Consider the following 19,360-nt stretch of genomic DNA (forward strand, 5'->3'; position numbering starts at 1 on the left):
GGGGGGGGGGGGGGGGGGGCGCTCGGTGAAAGGGGGCTGCAATGCATGAATGCAAATACAGCCGTATTTCAAAATCAACAGCGCGAAGACAGTGCCACGACCCCCGCCTCTTCTGCTGCAGCGCCGCGTGTAGTGTGCGGGCTGGCTGCGGCCTAGCCACCAGCAGGGGGAGGTGGAAGGGTGTTGCCTCGCGCATGCGCACCCGCTGCCCGCCCCCAGTTTCCCGCCTCCTGCACAGGCGCGCTGGTAGCGGGAGCACGTGCGTGGAGCGGTGAGCTGGAGCCGGAACCCTGCAGCGCTCGTGGGGTCTGCGCCGGCGGAGGGGCAGCCACGCGGGAGGGCGGCCCCAGGACGTCCCCTCTGGGTTCTCCCGAGCCCGCGAGGGGCTCATTTCGTCCTGGCCTGTCTCGAACTGGCGTTTCCCGGTGCGAATCGGGCGGGCTGGGCTGCGTCGTTTTGCTGGGGTTGGCCGGTGGGTTTGTGCGGGACGCGCCGGGTAGGGATGATCCTGCCTCTGCAGCGCTCTTCCAGGTCAGCCCCGCTTCTCTAGGCAGAGCAGCCCTGCCTTTGATTGGGACCTTCCCAGGTGCTGCCTACTGCTGTGGCTGGGAAATGGCCTCAGACCCTAGGTCGGATGCTAATACACACCTTGCCTTGCCCAAGTACATCAAAGAGGGAACTGGCCCCAAAGTGCATATACAAGCTTCTTTGGGTGGTTATAGTTGCACTAGCGTGCGGCTTTCTTCTTCCAGGCCTGTGATATTTGTCTCTAGTGCTTTTAAAGCTTCAAGGGTGACTGGCAGGCAGCTTTCTGTGGTTCTGGGCTGAATTTCAGCTCCGTTTTGTTTGTAGAGTGATGACTTGTTTCCAAGTTGTAGGGCTGCACGCATACCAGTGGGATCTGAAAAAGAAGCTGGGCTTTGGTTCCAGTGCCACCAGTAACAAAGATTGAGTAATTAGTATTTTTTGCAAGGTCAGCAGGCATGGCTTGGAATGACTGCAGCTAGTAGATCCGAGTAAGAGAGCCATTTTTATATATGTTTTTTTTCAGTCTGATGCCTCCTTAAGAACTGGTGCAGGTGAAAAAGCTTTAACCAAAAAAAAAAAAAAAAAAGCAAAACCCAACCTGTGTTAATTTGAACTCGATTCTGATATGAGAAAACAGTGCTTTTCTAGAGGGGGAGTACAAAATTGTTGAGTATGGAATCATCATAGGTGCCTGAACATACAGTAAAATCTTACTCAGTATTAAGGAAGATGGAGCTGTATAACTGAAGGCATTAGAACTTAATTTTTGTTTTTTTAATCTGAAAAGTTTTATCACCTGACTTGCATTCCTATTTATTTTCTGTATTAGCATGGAGACTACCCAGATCAGGTGTGTGGGTATAGGGTGGGGAAGGGGATTTTTGTACCTACATAGAAAGACCTTGCCTCACATTGCTTACGACTAGGGGGAAAAAAAAACGAGATGTGACTGATAGGTGAGGCAAACAATGGAGTTTGGATGAGAATTGTGATAGTGATAATAGCAACAGCTTATTGTTAATCAAAGCACGCTGTTGCAGAGGGCGGTGCCATCAATAAAGGCAAAAAGGTTTTTTTTTGTTTTTTGTTTTTAATCTGCAATATTATGGAGCAATTAAAAAAAATCTGAAATGTGTTTCTGCTGTCTTTGTGCAGGTTCAAACTAAGGTTTTAGTTTTCAGATATCAATGCAGGATTAAGTTCCAGTTAAGCAGATAATTTAGTTCCTTAACTTCTACTATTAAATAGAAGACGGGGCAGGGTGGCATCTTAGACGAACACATTCAGAGGGATGAGCAACAGCCAACTTAATCAGATGCTATGAATAGTCCATTCATAGGATCCCACAAAATAGGCTATAGCCTATGATAGCTTGCTTATTCCTCTCTGAATGAGTTAGTCTGAGGTGTCACCCTGCCCTGTCTTCTAATGCATTTCAGACTAACATGGCAAACTATCTTTCTCTTATTGTTAAATTTAATTATACATGCTTTGATGCAATGTTTCAGGTTCTGTAGCTATGGAAGAAGACTTGGGATACAGCAAAGGTACTCAAAGATCATAGGTTGCTTGTTTGTTTGTTTTCTTTTTGAAAACAAGGTAATCTCTTTGAAATTCAGAATGGTTTAAAATCTCTTCTCTTTTGCCTTAGTTGAACATGTGGTAGGCTGTCATGTGGAAGATGCTGTAACATTTTGGGCACAGGTAAAGTAAACAGACTTTTGAATAAGATGCTCTGATTACGGTGTGTTACCTTATTTCCTCCAGAAATGTCAGTAGTGTACTAACACAAAAGATTAAAATGCCTGAGCAGGCATTTTGTAGCAGGTTCTACATGAAATTTTGAATGTTAAAATTTTAGGTCTTGGATCAGGAATAGTCTGGAAAGTTGATCGTGGTGCTTCTTCAAGGGTTTTTACATGAAAATATATAACATTCTAATAAAATAAAAGTAATAGAACACAAAGCATTGTTATTATGGGAGTTTTGGTACCATTTTTAATAACCATTTGGTGTGAGTTGTCTATTTTTTACCTAATTTTAAATGATGGAAATGTGTGTGCACATGGGGGAGGAGTGAAATACCTAAGATGCGTGTATTGTTAAAAGTAGTGCTTAACATACATAAAGACTATTTTTTGGTTATCTGTCAACTTTATGGCCAGTTTCACTTTCCTTTGTATAACCACTTTCTCTGTATAATCACCCAATCTTTATACGGGCTATAATAAATAAAAAATATAATGGGTAGGGTCATATAACATCATGAGAGCAGATGGCTACCTGATGCTAGACCTGCATGGGAGAGATGGCACATTCCACAAATACTGGTGATCCTTGACCCCACCTTCCCAATGCTCCCTTGCAAGAATTTCCCAAGTTTGTAGAATGTGTACTTCATGTAAAGGGACCAAATTGGAAAAGCTATTAGGAAATCTTCATTCAGAACAGTGTATTGGGGCTACAGAAGAGGCAGAGCAGAGAAACAGACAGCCCACTTGACCAAAGAGGACTTCGGTGAGTTAACCTTAGAAATCAGAGCTTTAAAATCCTTTATGGAGGCACAGTTTGATAAAATAGAAGAAGAGAGAAAAGAAATGGGGACAGGTTCATAGACTTGGAGAAAAAGGTGGAGGGAAAGCTGCAATCAGCAGTAAATCTGCAAAATAAATTATAACTGTGAGAAAAACGGGAGCTTGCAGAGAGAAGTGAAGATATAGAAAATTGTGAGAGAAGAAATAATATAAGAATAAGAGGACTCCCATAAGGTGGGGAGAAGGGAGATCCAGCTGAATACTTAAAGCAGGTATTCTGTTCATTCCTACAGCTGAAAACAAAGACAACAGCCTATGTAGATAGAACACATAGATCTCTTTGTACTCCGTTCAAACGAATCAAGAGACAATACTGCATTTGCTCTGTTTTTTAAAAGAGCAGATTCTGAAGAAGGCTAGAAGGCTTTTTATTCTACTCTGGGAGAATATAAAATACAAGTGTTTCAAGGTCCATCACAAGCAATCTTAGGGAGAAGGAAGGAACTGAATTAAATTACAGCATTCCTCAGAGACGTAATAAAGATACAGGTGGGATTTTCCTTTTGAACATCAAGAACAGCAGTACATTATAAAGGAGGAAAAAGAAGGTCTTAAATTATTGAGAAACTAAATGGAAAGCGCTGTAGAATCTCAGCTGGAGTATGACATGGACAATGAGAAGCAACACCACCGTAATACTGCATGTCAGACTCTTTAAGCTTGGGGGAAAGAATATGTCAAAGTAGAAGGGCAGGGAGGCTGGGAGAAGCTACAAAATTAGGGGTATTCAAGAGGATCTGTCTGGGAGTGAATAATAGTTAGATGGAGATTAAAAGAAAAAATGGAAGAGCGAATATCTCAAGGGGGATAATAAAGATTTAAAAACAATAATGTTGGGACCTGAAATTAGGAAAATGGGGGAAGTAAAGACATTTTAAAGCTAATAGCAAAGGGTAAACAATTGAGGGAAATGGGTAAATGGCACAAAAATAAGGATTGCTTGGGGATCCAAGTGGGAGGGAAATGGATTGGGGGAAGTTATGAGGGGAGGGGGCTTTACTGAATTGTCAACTTGAGAGAAACAATGTATAGAAGAATATGCATGCACCAAAACAGTACTGCAGGTATATTAAGCAGACCAAACTTAATCTAGATATGTTTTTTTCCTTATTTTCTTCATTATAAAGAGGTAAAGGCAGTTCCAGCAAATGCATATATTTGCTAGCCAGTAAGCCAGTATTTCTAACCAGATGGTTTAAAAAGTAATGTTCTGTTTATATTGATAGTACAGATGATAAGTTATAAGAATTGTATACCATATCTTTTGTAAATACGTAATAATTCAAACCTCATGCAATTTGTATGTCTTAGTCCAGTGTTGGAGTGGTTTTTTTTTTGTATGTTTGCCTTAAGAAAAGGAAGGTTAAATACAAAACATAGTAAGTGTCCCAGCTACTGTGATTGATCCATAGTTACACGATTTGATCAAAACATGTAATTAAAAGCAAAATTGTTTGCATTGGACCAAACTTAAACAAGCCTTGCATGTCAGAAAGCAAATTACGTACAAGTTGTCATCTTTTCCCCTAACGCTGGAAAAGGAAAAGTGCTAAATGCATGTTTCTGTTTCTGTTGTCTGTTAGGATTCAAATACTGTGGTGGTGTTTTTTTTCTTTTTACAAATTTTAGTAAGATCTTTTGTGTAGTTTTACAGACTCTAAAACTGATTCATCTATTAAATAATTTTTCAGGCTAATATTCTTCTAGAATTATTTATTTCTCTTGGATCTGGTTCCTCACCTCCTGTTTACTAGTATTTGAAAGAAATTGAGGGCAAACATAAATGCAATTTGGAACTGGGAAGGGAGAAAGTTAAGACATGGCAATGGTCCTGAGATAACTAAATGATTTGGATGACTTTTGGTTGTGTTAATAGACAATAATCCCAGATTTTATGGGGCTTTGCTGTGGTCTCTCCAGAGAGTTCCTGAAATGGAACTGTTGTTTTGAATTTGAAAAATAAATAAGTAAATAAAATCCTAAAATGGTCAAAGGTCCTTCTCTTTCCCTTCCAATATCTCTTGTCCCTCCCACCTATAGTACAGATGGCACTAGGGGTGGGCCTGGGCTGCATGTGCCCAGCCATCTGATTAGACAAGTTAAAAGTGCTCCTCTTTAAGAGAGTCTTCGTTTGAACCATCATATAATGAGGGTTAATTTGTCATGCAGTTAGGGACTTTTAAAATGCTCTACATTGCTGTCAGGGCAGGGCTTTTCAGGAGCTTTCAAGGAGCTGAGTGTACAACAAATGTAACTTCTGTCTGTGCCCTAAGACAGGTACCCTAACCAGCACTGGAATTTGTTCTTGTGGTCCAGAAGTGTCCTGAATTTTTTTCCCTGAAAGCTGGTTGCCTTGGTAATAGGTGTTTAAAAGCATACAAAAATACTAGCTAATGCTTCTTAACCTCTTCATATTTTTAGAATATCAATAGTAATGATGACATCTTGAAATTAAGCTGTGCACTGGCTGAAGTGTGTCCTCAGGCAAACTCAATTTTTGGCAATCCTGATCTTAATAAGGTTAGTAGCTTGTAATTGAGATGATTTTTTTTTTCATAAACATGAAAAGCAGGCAAGGTTTTTTGGGTAGATGTGCTATCTTTTATTAGACAAGCTGAATAGTTGGAAAAAAGTTCTTTGCAAACTTTTGGGTACAATCACTCTTCTTCAGGCATAGGGAGTCTGTGGGACTCAAAGGAATGAAAGAAGCTAAAAGTGTGACAATGTCAGTGAGCTATACACTGGAAATTAGGAAGACAAAAGGTAGAACAGGGGAGGGGTGGGGGATGGCAGGGAAGAAGAGCCAAAGGTGAGTAAGGGAGACTCTACAGTAGCAGATTATTTTATGTAACTAAATTCTTAGGTATTTTCTTGCTTTTTGATATTTCGGATCTTTATTCTCTCAGTTAAAAAAAACAAATATACCCTGGATATTCTTCGGGGGCAATTCTTGTTTTGTGTTGGGGTATTGACTCTTTCTTAGCTTTAGATTTAATTCCATTAAAAAAGCTATTAAGATATGCATAATTTGTAAATATTTGGGTTACACAGTTAACCAAGACACCTAGGAAATACCACAGTGATGGTTACAATTTAAATCTTAACTATGTCTCTGTCTAGTAGGCATGTTGATAGTCTTTTAGGCTGCTGACAGATGTGAAAGAAAACCCAGAAAACAGCCTTTACCAGAAAAGACATCACATTAGTTTGACTCTGCTTCCCAGCATCTGTATATATTGGGCGCTTCAGTGGGGATTCTTGGTGCTTTTATCTAATAGCTGATGCCTCTTCTGGGCATGTGCTGCACTTGATGTGGAGGCATGCTGAGCTTCAAATAAAGCACTGTTTTTTGGGCAGGGGTTCTCATCTGTAAGCAGCCTTAGTTACAGAATTATACTGGTTTTCAGCAAATGGTTCCATGGGAGCATGCAGGCTCTCAAAGGATTGTGTGCTGTCCTGTGCACAGTGAACAAATTGTCAGTTAAACTCACTGACAGAAGTAGTACACAACTGGCATTTCTAAACTATTTTACAAATGAAGTATGCAGATAGAGGAATAGTGAAATGTTTTTGTTTTATATGTATATGCCTGCCAAGATTAAGGCATCCTACTTTTGCCAAGTACTCTGAATCCCAGAGTGCTTAAAAGTCAGTGCAGTGTAGATGGTTTCCCTTCCAAGCAGTTAAAGATGTTTGTGAAGTACTATTCTCCCACAAGGGGGTGCCTTCTGGCCTTTGCTCTTATGGGGTGTCGGGGGGAGGAGCAAGGCACTGGGATGCTGGAAGACCATTGGCATGTACAGATGTTCCAGAAAGCACTTCAAAGATGTTCTTATTTTTGAGTGTCATTTTTGAAGTACTGCTTCACCCTCGTGCATCTGTACCCTCGCTGATTGGAATGCTCCAGGTAGCCCATTTGTCCATGACATTTGTAGCAAATGGTCTTGCACCTTGAACGGCAGATAGGATCTTGATTTGTTTTTGCGTGCAGGAAAGTTTTTGTGACCAGAGCCTTACCTTTTTCAATTTACCTCCAGAAATCTGTGGTGTTATGGACGTATTACATAGTAAAATAGTTGCAGTGCAGCAGAAAGAGCAAATCTTTATGAATCGGATGCAAAAAATGTTTTGCGATGTCTTTGCCAAAATTTTCTTTGAGATAACGCATCTAGCTGTGCAATGTATTATTTTTGAAGTATTTGGCATGTGCTCGTAGCTGAGACCATACTGGGTTAGGTAGAATGTCAGTCTGCTTCCGTATTGTGCAAATAACCACAATATATACTGTAAAATAAAGTTTGTAATGGATTGTATCATCTTGAGCTTCACTTACACTTACACAATACTACTTTTTTTCCTGTTAAACAGATCTATGGAGGCTGTTTTTCTGAAGATAAATGCTGGTACAGATGTAAAATACAGCAAGTGATCAGTGATGAAAAGGCAGGACCTATACATTATACTTGCATTATAATTCTGTACTATTTAACTTCTGAATACATATTTGTGGAAACAAAAGAACACTCTGCATCTGAGGCTTATTTTTCTAAACATGTAGTTATTAGTGAATAGCATGCATTAAAATGATATGTTTTTATTTGCATAATTTGGGAGTATCTATCTTTTCCAAGTGATATGTATTCTTACGTTTCTGAAATGGTATCTGGCAATAGAGATTGCTGTTTGTCTCAGTTAGTTAGTGTGGTGTTAATAATACCAAAGTTGCAGGTTTGATTCCCTGGTTAGACTAGATGATTTTTATCAAGGCAGCAAAAATGGTTCTGGGGCTGGAATACATGATTTCTGAGCAGAGACTGAGGAATTGAGGTTATTTAGTCTGGAGAAGAGACGACTGAGAGAGAATTTAACAACAGCCTTCAACTACCTGAAGGGTGGTTCCAAAGAGGATGGAGCTAGACTGTTCTCAGTGGTGACAGATGATAGAACAAGAAGCAATGGCCTCAGGTTGCAGCAAGGGAGGTTTAAGTTGGATATTAGGAAAAACCTTCTCACTAGGAGCGTGGTAGTGAAGTCCTGAAATGGGTTACCTAGAGAGGTGGTGGAATTTCTGTCTTTGGAGATTTTTAAGGCCTGGCTTGACAAAGATTTGGCTAGAATGATTTAGTTGGGGATGCTCCAGCTTTGGACAGGGGGTTGGACTAGATGAACTCCTGACATCCTTTCCAACCCTAATTATCTATTATTCTAGTGCTGAGGGGAGAAAATGGTAGTATTGGTAATAATTGCTAAAATGAAATTGCTGATACTTATATTCTTCATTTGGCTCTTCATGAAGCTCCTAGGCTGCAAGACAAGCATGAGAGAGCAGAGTCTGAAGTGTCTGATGATTGCCTTTGAACATTCCTTGGATTTCTCATCTGCCCTATGAAGACAGTCTGATTCTCTCCCCCTTCTGCCATGTTTTCCTGCATCATCTCATAGCTAGCTTTAAATCTGGAAAGTTATCAGTGTCAAATTTATTTTAGCATTAAAAAGTTTAAGCTTAGAGAGAGAAAATTTGTATGCTTCCTAAATGACCCCTTCATTTAAAAAGAACTCAAGGTGTAATACAGGATTCCAGTTGGAGCTTCTTAGTTATTTGAGGGCAAGTAAATGAGGATATTATACACTTTTTGGATGGGATTTTCAATCACTTTTGTGTTATCACTGCTTCTTTTGAAATAATTGTGCCCATGGAAATTTAAACCCTTCAAGTGAATGTTGAGTGCTTTGGAAATCTCAGCTGAAATGTCTTTTTATATAATATACCATGTTTTTTCTTGTACAACATGACGCAGGATAAAATGCACACCTTTTTTTTTATTCTGCCTTCCCCAAAACAATATTTCCTTACGTAGAACAGGGATGGAGAGAGAAATTCTTCAAGGCTGTGAAGTAAGAGGAGAGACACCAGGAGTAGTTAGCAGACAGCAGAATGGCCAGTAGGAAGGTCAGTTTGATAAGTAGAACATCAAGGCCATTAAAAAGGAAAGACTATTGTTAACACGTGTGGAATGAAGAACAGTGAATCATTTAATCAGTTGACTCCCTCAGCTGCCAGAAAAGAAGTGCCACTGATGCTGTTGGACATTTGGTTTTGGAGTAAGAATCAGTGGCAGGGCTTTCATTGTGGGCAGAAAAATTGTTTTTCTCACTTAAGATATATACCTTGATTTTTGAGGGGACTGATTTTGGGGGTGAAAATGTGTTGTGTGTGTGAAAATAAGGGATATTAAATTTCCTGAAAAGAATTAGCTTGCTATTCAAAGACTTAGGTGCCTAGTAAGAGTGAATCTGCTTTTATGTTAAAATAGCTTTGTAGATCTACTGAGAAACTAGCATAACTGCAGTAGAATCATATAACTTTGAAACTCCAAACAGTCTTACTTTTTAGGCTCACTTGTAATCATTCTGGGTTGGGCCATAAAACCCGAAGCATCCACTGTGAGAATTGTATTGAATGGGCTGAATTGGGTTAATGAACAGTTGGTATGTTTTTTTTAAAGGCTGTCCTGACTTAAAAAAAAGACAAAACTCTTCGCTGCCCCCCAACCCTTACCTTCACTAGCCAAGGCATTAGAGAAAACCCCTTAATGCTTATGATAGAGACCTTTTCTGTTTTTGAGGACAGACACTTAATGCATTTCATACTGGCATCTTCCTGGTCCTCTTTCATGTAACATTGTTCCGTCACATAACAAAATTGTAAGATGCTTATTAATAGTGCATAAAGCAGTGCTTCCCAAACTTTTCCTCAGCATGACCACATTTCCTCATCATGGCTCCAGACTCCCAACTTGCAGTCCCCCACCCCTCCAAGTGTCGCCACAGCCCCCTGGCCCTTCTGGTGCCTCTTCCTCCCAACCTCCAGCTCCCCACTCCCCCCAGGTGCCCTAGAGCCAGGGCCTACAGTCCCTTGACCCCACACCAGCAGCACCCAAACCCTGGTTGCTACCTGTGGGAGGCAGCAGCTGATGCAGCAAGAGCAGAGCCCAACTTCTGCTTCCCCCCCATCCCTTCTGCTGTGGGTGGCACGGTCGGAGAAGAGCCTATAGAGGGGTGGGGGGGATGCAGGCTGCTTGCTGTGGGCTTGGGGCTCTCTGCCCTGTTGCCCTCCCTCTGGGGGCTCCACAGCCCAGTGGGCGGGACCTGGGATGGGAGAGAGTGCCACACCACCTTTGCCACCAAGTTTGAAGTGCCTGCTGCCCGCCTGATAGTAGTGGGGGCACAGCTACGCACCTCTGCCGCGCATCACTTTGGCCATGATGGTGTAGCGCTTCCTCCTCTTCCAAGTCACAGGGTTGCACAGAGTCGCAGAAGTTTAGGGTCCCATCTGCTGGGCTGCAGAGGTGGCTCCTGCCTGGAGCTGGTTCAGCCCTGCATCCCGCTGTGGGAGCAGAAATTTCGTGACTCCCAACTGCTGATGTTGTGATCCCATTTGGGGTTGTGACCCACAGTTTGGGAACAGCTGGCATAAAGCTTGTGGTTGTTATAGCCTTGTTGTTCTGAAATGAAGGACATTTATATTTGGAAAGAGGAGGCAAATGTTGCCTTAAATCAGCTAGAGGAGTAAATGGAGTTGTGAGCAGTGATTAGTTTCTGCTGTGAAGAAGAGTTGAGAATAACAAGTGCTCAGGATTTTTTAAGCACAAAATGGAAGAGTCTTGAGTTTGAAAACAAATTATGTGGACTATAAGAGTGGCACAGTAGTGTGAGATGATAACTGTTATTTGTAAATTAAGGCTGTATTTGTAGTCCAGTCAGTTTTGAGGGTGAACTTCTTAGTAGGTTTGTTCTTACAAGTGATTACCTGTTGCCCTTGATCAGCTGCAGGATGTATGTATTGTTCCATAAAGAACAATTCAAAATATTTAATGTTTTTTTAATAAGACTCAACATATTACAGTAAGATGATTATAATAAAATTAAGCTTCTGTACTTACTTATTTTATTGTGTAGTGCCAAGTGTTCTACATTGATTATGGAAATTCTGAAATTCTAAATCGATCAGATATAGTTGAGATTCCATGGAAATTGCAATTCCCTGAAGTGGCTAAAAAGTACAGATTTTGGGGACTACAGATTCCACCTAATCAAGACTTAAACCAGTTTGATCAGGTAAGTTTAAGACTTTTGATAAATATTTGTGTAAGGACCTATATAACATAAAGCCAAATTATCCACAGTAGCAGTTCCTGAAGGATGACTGTTGAAAATGTAGTTACTCTCAGAGATGTGGAGCAGAAAATTTTCTAATGTTTTTCCTATGGGAAATTTTCCATTTCTAAAAATTAATTGTTTCATAAAATTCGTTAGTAACAATGAATGGATGTCAGTACAATATTAGGCAAGCTTGGCAGTTTCAGAGTTGTAATGAGTGATTTTTCAGGTGATTATCCCTAAGAAGTATGTGAGAGAGTACATGTATGTTGTATTGATTTGTAAACAGGAGGGTAAATACATTCACATAATAATCCAAACCAAAAATCAAGTTGTGAATTCACCTAATTGGCTGTGCATCATATCAAAACCAAAGCTAAAATTCTTATTTGATCTCAGACTGCATCTGAAAGCAAAGCTAAAACTACAGCTGTGATTAATGTTTGTTTCACTTTCAGTTCAGCAAACACAGAGCAGTGTCTCATTTCTTTTTGAGTTGGGGAAGTTGGAAGGGTTTGCGTAAGATGTGTTAGTTTTTAGTGCTTTTAGTTTCAAGTAGCCATAATAATGCCTAATCAGAAAAAAAACTAGTGTGTGGCATCATTATAGTGAAATTCAAGTCACTGAAGGAAGGAAGAAAGTTGGCAGATGTAAATATTGCAGGCAGGAGTATGTTAGCAATGCAACAAGAATGAAGAAACATTTAATAGCATGTAGAAACTGTTCTGAAAGAGTACAAGCCCCATACAGAAAGCTAATACAATGAAGTGGTGGAACAACATCATCTGAGAAAAGTCTACTTCAGGAATCCTATGTAAGTAAACAAATTAATATCGTAAACACGCAGTATAGACTAGCATCTATACGGTTTTAAAATATTATAATTTTAAAAGTTGTTAATGCAACTCTGGACTATTGTTTGTTTGTTTATTTAAAATAGTTGTTTCCTGCTTTTCTGCTTGCACTAAGCACCCAAAGTGGCTTAAGCTTAACAGTAATTAAAAAAAACCCAACATCATAATAGTTAAATATTTCAACCCAGCAGAGGGAGCTTAATTCTCTGCCTGATGGCAGAGGCCAGACTATGCTTCCCTTTGGCTAAGCATAGCAGCAAATTGAGCATCAGAGTGTTCTTTCTGGCAGGAAGTGGGGAAGCAAGCTCCTTGCTGCTGCTTCTGATGGATGAGGCCAGACTAGAATAGGCTAAAATAGAAATCTTTCCCCATTTTGTTGCAGGAACGTGGTAGCTCAAGTGAAATAGCAGATTTGCAAAAAATGGAAAATGAAAATGTTGAGCTGCTGGGTCTGGGGGAAGAAGCAGCAGGATCCTCGCTTTCAAGATCACTGTTACCAGGTCTACGATCCACCATGAGTAGCTGTTCAAGACCGTCAAGCTTTGTGGACAAAATGTCAAAAGTAGATCAAGAAAAAGCAGATGAGACATTAGCTCAAGCTATATTTGCAAGTGGTACACTTCTTTCCATAAGTGAAAATCAATACTGGAGAGAAAGTTACAAACTCATGTGCCTATCATATAAGTTACCATCACATTATCGCTTATCACATTCTCTCTTAGGGACTAAGATAGAGTTCAAACAGTGGTTATTCAAAGGATTGGTCAAGCAGAATTGCTGACTATGATGTCAGATGGATGGACTGATATACAAGGAAGTTCTTTATTGAACATTATATTAGCAACACCTGAACCAATATTCCTGAAAGCAATTGCTACCAAATCTTCTTGTCATGCAGGTGAATACATAGACAAATTACTGAGTGAAGAGATTGAAAGTGCAGGTCCCTCTAGGGTACAAGTCCTTTTAACTGATAATGTGAGTAAGATGAAAGCTGCATGGCAAATATTAAAGTTAAAGTATCCACATGTAATAGTATTCGGTTGCCTTGCTCATGAGTTGGATCTTATGGCAAAGGGCATAGAAAGTGTGAATACAATGAAGACCATATCGGCAAATTGCAAAGTGATTGTGAAGGTATTCAGCAATCAGGCTGCTAATTAGACTTTGAAGAAATTACAGAAAGAGAAGCAGGGGAAGGAAAGTGCACTTTTATTGCCAGCAGAAACTAGATGGGGCTCAGCTACAAAGTGTTTATATAGTTTGCTGTGCACAAAAAACTGTTTGCATTGTACTTCAGTAGATGACACAGTATCCCAGATTTATTCTCGTGAACATTTGGAAGCAGATTCTCGACATTGGTGTGTTCTGGGTTCGAGTTCAAGGAGCATTCAGTTTGCTACTTTGAGTTTCAGTGGCTATCGAGAAACTTGAAGGAGATGCACCAAACCTTTCAAATATTCCAGGGATATTTGGACAACTGAATGAATTGAGACAACTGAATTGAGCTTTTTGCCTCCTTCACCTCTATCCAAAAAAGAAGTAGTAAAATAAATGTTTACTGAGAGATCTGAGTTTGCTGCCAGGTGAACTGGATGAGAGCAAAACCTTTTGGATCCTCAACAGAGAGGACAGCATCTATCAGAAGATGAATTATGTATTGTTCTCAATACAATTCTGGAAGTAGCTTAAGAATGTCCCCAACATCGAATAGCCGTGATGACAGACAATGCCTAGTACTGTGCAAAAGAAAAGCTTTGGAGCAAAGACATTTGGCGGGCAGCAGAGAATGTCTCCTCTCACATGTTGGAAGGGATACTGTAATACCCAGTTGTTGTCCAGGATTGCTGTATGGATCCTAAGCATTCCACCAATAGCAGGTTCTTGTGAATGGAAATGGAAGGCTTTCAGCTCAATCAGGACAAAAAAGAGGAATAGATTAACAAATGAACCTACCTCTAAGTTTGTTTCTATATCTCAATCTCTTGCTTCTGGAGAATCGGTCAAAAGCACAATTAGTGAGGAAGATGCAGTGTGCTGATAAGATGTCCTTGCCCATAGACTCATTGGTAAAACCATCCTTTAGCAAAAGAGAATGTGGTTCAAGTAGTTCTGAATCAGATTTGCCTTAATCTGATTCTGAAATGGAACTAATATTAGTGCAAGTGATTCTACGGCTAGTGACAGTGAAACTGGAGGTGCCGCAATGACCTCAGCAGAAGAAAGTTAAACTCTGTTGAAATAGATGAGTGGACGACATATCATGGCACAGTATATCATGCACATTTCTTTGGGTGTGCTAAAGTGAGTGTCAACAGTTTTCAGTGCCTTCGTTTTTTTTCTTAGACAGTGTAAGGAAGTACATGCTATTGTGTATTGCCTTTGCATTTTTACAAGTATTCCAATAAAAATAATTTCTTTCCACATAAAGCTTTGAATTTGTTTGAGTATAACATTTAAACCGGATTAAGTGTGCTGTACTTAATTTTTTTTTTCTAATCATATATTTTTGTTTAAATACTTGTGGCTATTGGGACCTAAAATTTACACGGGGTACTTTTTTTTAGTTTTGTTTATTAAATACAAGTCAAATAAACATGCTAAATTAGATCACGCTCTGTTTAGGACATTGACAAATTTCCAGAAAAATTTTCCAATTCAAAATTTTTCAGAAAACTCACATCTCTGGTGGTTCACCAAGGCCAGGGGCATTGTGGGATACTTGGAACATAGTCTGATCTCTTGCCATTTACTTCCAAAAACTAAAATGGCCGTCTTAACTCATTGAGAACCTGTCTCGGCAAAAAGGAGGGTGATCTTGTTGTTTTAGGAGTACTATTTTTTTTGGGCTTTTTTCCAGAATCTGCTTCATATTCTCTGTGGCGTTGAACAAATAACATGGCTCTCTCTCTCCATCTTTAAAGGAAAAAGTATGTTCCTAAATGACAAGGGCACTGATAAATCCATCCAAGTTTGTGATTTGCTCCAATACCACGGTGATTGGTGCTACAGAAAATAAATCAGTAAATTTAGGTAGAATAAATACAGGTTGAAAGGACAGAGCTAGAAAAACACCTTCTTGCCAGAAACAAATGTGAATTTGCTTCTTGTTTATAATCAATGGTACAGAAGAGAATTGGTTGGTTCAGGCCAGGTACAGACATTACACATTTACTGATATAAATTATTGGAAACTGGTCTATACCCATAACAGCATCAGTTTGGTATACAAAAGTGGTCTATACCTGTAATAGGACAGAAGTGTGGCGCACACGGACTGGTTTAAAAATGATGGAACCTGGTCTTAGAATTTGTTCTCCCTGCACCTGCAAAGGGAAGATGTTTTGTTCACTACAGCTCTAAACTATGCCACTTACCGAAGACTATGCAACTTAGATTGATTCTGCCTTGGGTTTTTTGAATGTCTGTACCTAGGCTAGGTTGATGCTATAGTTGTGACTGGTAACCACTCTGTTAGGGTTGCCTAACGGGATCCATTATAACAAACTGTTTACAGATGGCTTTGTCAAAATGCAGTTGTGTGAACTTTAATTTCCTGTGCTTGTGTTCTGTTTGGTCTGAAGATATTTTCACCACCCTCTCCTCCTCCAGGAAAAAAACAACTCCAACAAAAGCATCCAAGGAAAGGGAAACTTCAGTTCCAGCATTTCCTTTTTTTTTTTTTTTGACTAAGTGATGTTTCAACTTTTAGATTTAATGTAGTGTTTGATTATGTAATAATTCATTTATCATTGACAGGCTCAGGAAATGGGAAGATGAGAACTTGATGGTGTTTAACACCGAAAAATGCAAGGTTCTCCACCTTGGGAGGAAAAACCTCCAGCATCCTTATAGGCTAGGCAGTGCTTTGCTGGTTAGTGCTACAGATGAAAGGGACTTGAGGGTCATGATTGACCACAAGATGAACATGAGCCTTCAATGTGATGCTGTCGCTAGTAAAGTAAGCAAAATGCCGACTTGCATCCATATTTGCTTCTCAAGCAAATCCCGGGATGTCATTCTCCCCTTGTACTCGGCCTTGGTGAGGCTGCAGCTGGGGTATTGCATCCAGTTTTGGCTGCACGATTCAAAAAGGATGTGGAGAAGCGTGAGAGAGTCCAGAGAAGAGCCACGCGCATGATCAGAGGTCAGGAAAACAGACCTTACGACAATAGGCTGAGAGCTATGGGACTTTTTAGCCTGGAAAAGCGCAGGCTCAGGGGTGATCTCTGATGGCCACCTATAAATTTATCGGGGTGTTCACCAGGATCTGGGGAACGATTGTTCACTAGAGCGCCCAAAGGGATGACAAGGTTGAGTGGTTATAAACTCCTACAAGACCATCTCAGGCTGGACATAAGGAAGAATTTCTTCACTGTCCAAGCCTCCAGGGTCTTGAACAGCCTGCCATCAGAGGTGGTTCAAGCACCTATGTTGAAGGCCTTCAGGAGAAATTTGGATGCTTATCTTGCTGGGATCCAATGACCCCAGCTGACTGCCTGCCTCTTGGGCAGTGGGCTGGACTCGATTTTCCAAGGTCCCTTCCAGCTCTAATGTCTATAAAATCTATGAAATTTATATTGTGTTCCATTTCAGGTTGTGGATATGTAGCCGACCACTACTTTTATTTTAATATACTCTATAGTAGTGAGGACTTAAATGGGAGATAGTTTTAAGCTATATTTAAACTCATGGCAAATTATTTATGCGACTATGGTTATAAAATGCTGGCAAAAATGGAGGTTAAAAGAATGTCATAAACCACAACAATAATTAAAATAAGACCGCCCCTTGTATTACTGAAAGGATAACCTTTGTACAATACTATTAGATACTAGTGTTGCCTGGGATCTCCAAAACTGCTTAAGGGTAGTTAAGTACCCAATTTTGATTGCAGGTCAATGGAATTGTGGACATCTAACTTACAACTGCCATTCATATCTTTTTAAAGTTTGGGGATTCTTGTCTTCAATAAGTCCATTTACTAGTGGAAAGTAAGTTGAGTTGAAGAAGAAACTATTCATTATGAGCAGTTTTTATAACTTCTGCAAAATTTTCTTTTACAGGGGAGGAAGTTCTTATGCAGCCTAACTTTTGAAAAAAAGATAAGGATGCGACACAAAGCGCTATATCAGGATGGTACCATTGTTGCCCAGGCAGAATGTGGAGAAGTGGATATCGGGGAAGAGATGGTTAAGAAGGGGTTTGCTGAAAAATGCAAGTTTCCTCCCAATGCTAGCAGCTGTGAAGAGAAAAATTCAGATTCAGTTCAGTGCCTGGCTTGGAATGTAAAAGGTTCAGTTCCCTTGTGGGCAAACAGGTGCAACCCTGCAGTGTACAGCAGAAGAAAAGCATGTTTTGGTGACCAGCTAGCTACCAGCCTAAGGAATTCTACTGGAAACCATATGCCACTTGCCAAGTAAGACAACAGAGGGTGATAGATGAGTGTGGTGGTGTTTCAGTTAGACCAAAGGGTATGAGCAAGAGAGGTGGTGTGAAGACAAAAAAAAAGATAAATATATAGCTAAGATGTTTTGTCTTCTACAAATGTTTGTGCTTTTTTAACTAACTAGAACATTTTTATGCAGGTTGTATTTCTGATGATTGTTTAAAGTATGGTCTTAGGGCATGTGTAGACGAAACGGGGGCCCTAAATAGAAGCAGTGGGTCTTAAAAAACACTGCTTCAATTTAGGGCTGATTTAAAACCCTGTGTTGTGTGCACACCCCGCTGACTTACCTGCCTCTTCGGCAGGGAGGGGAGGGCAAGCTGCCAGTGGTCGGAGTGGTCCCTGGGCTGCCGGGGTGGGATGGTGCTCCCCCCTGCGGCAGCGGTGGCCCTCCCCCAGGTGGCATCTGCCCACAGGTACCCAGCTTGGGAGGTCCCAGGGGGGCACTGCAGCCATGGAGGGAAGCACCGGGCCCCCGCACAGTCCAGGTAGACAGGCTTTGGTGGAGGGGGAAAGATCAGGCTCACTGCTTTCCTGGGCTGCTGCCAGGTTCCCTGCAGGGCTTCCTACAGAGCTGTGGAGCTGCATGGAGCCCGGTGCTTCACTCTGCAGCTGTAGGGGCAGCAAACTAAAACTCCTTGAATACTTTTTAGTTTGTTGTGCCCCAAGTTGTTTAAGGCGTGTTATGCTACTGAATTTCCTACAGCGGCTGGAATTAATGTGCAATACGCTGCCGAGGTGTGCAAACACCAACACTATTAAAGTGGTGCAAAAGCATTTTGCCTGTTTCAAAGTGTCATGCACACACGCCTCTTGTTTCATCTATACATGGCCTTAGATTTGTATCTGAAGCAATAAATCTCTGCAGAGATGAAGACTCTTAATTTACCTGAACGCTTCCATTGCCAATTATGTGGAATCAATAATTCTGTTGAAACCATTTAATTGCCAATTATGTAGAATGTAAAATACATTTTTTTTTCTAGAAGGACAAGTACTGTTTGGCTATTTATTAGTGTGGGAGAAAAATTTTATGTTCCTATGAAATAAAGCCAACAGTCATAATTCAAAGTAAGCCTTAGGGGGAAAAAAGGTATGTCTGTCTATGGTGTGTCTCATCTTACATTGGCAAGAGGTCATTGGGGTTTGGTGACTGCCGTCATCAGTATTCTTTATAAGGAGACTCATCGTTATGGTATGTAGGATTGCCATGGGAACTAGCTACCAAGGGAAAGATTTGTGAGTGGAAAAGATAATGCTCAGCACCTAGAAACTTAAGATAGCAGAATAAATCTTTTTTTTTTTTTAAATCACTGGCACTTCATAGTTGGCTAAACTATTTAGGAATTTCTAGAGCACCACTGAAGCAGTTGAGAGCGGCCTTCCCCCACAGTGTGGACTGCAATTTTATATTCAGAACTAGACGATCAAAATAAATGTCCACATCGATGTTTGTTGGAACTATAATTGGATGTACATCTAAAGTAGCTTTCTAGTAAACTGCCTCATCCCTGAATAATTTTAACTAGTCAGTGTGGCAGAAAGCCACCTTGGTTTCTCCCCAAAAAATCTCTGCCCTGTGACACAGTGATTTAAATCTCTGTGCTGTGACCATTCAATCAGGGTGGGCCCAGCACACAGGGGACCGCACCCTCAGCCTGTCTCTTTAGGGAACTGGAGCTGGCTGCATTCCTGAGGGAGGGGGAAACCTGCTCCCTCTGCTTACCTGACTTGCATCACTTACCTGGGTAAGGGGTTTCTACCTGGGGAGCTGG

The 19,360-nt window shown here is 40.6% G+C and overlaps 1 protein-coding gene across 5 annotated transcripts in view; it reads left to right on the forward strand.

Moving 5' to 3' along the window:
* Positions 1–227: 227 nt before the first annotated feature.
* Positions 228–19,360, forward strand: part of STK31 (serine/threonine kinase 31) — a 119,439-nt gene continuing 100,306 nt past the window's right edge. For all 5 annotated transcript variants that reach the window (XM_019508586.1, XM_019508588.1, XM_019508587.1 and 2 more), the window contains exons 1-7: positions 228–271; positions 2,037–2,075; positions 2,180–2,232; positions 5,544–5,642; positions 7,491–7,565; positions 11,082–11,240; positions 17,203–17,555. In XM_019508586.1, the coding sequence (XP_019364131.1) occupies positions 2,048–2,075; positions 2,180–2,232; positions 5,544–5,642; positions 7,491–7,565; positions 11,082–11,240; positions 17,203–17,555 (767 nt within the window). In that variant the 5' untranslated portion in view covers positions 228–271; positions 2,037–2,047. The remainder of the gene's footprint in view (positions 272–2,036; positions 2,076–2,179; positions 2,233–5,543; positions 5,643–7,490; positions 7,566–11,081; positions 11,241–17,202; positions 17,556–19,360) is intronic.

This window comes from Gavialis gangeticus, unplaced genomic scaffold, assembly GCF_001723915.1.
Source record: "Gavialis gangeticus isolate Ggan-Ray unplaced genomic scaffold, GavGan_comp1, whole genome shotgun sequence".
Taxonomy (NCBI): Eukaryota; Metazoa; Chordata; order Crocodylia; family Gavialidae; genus Gavialis; species Gavialis gangeticus.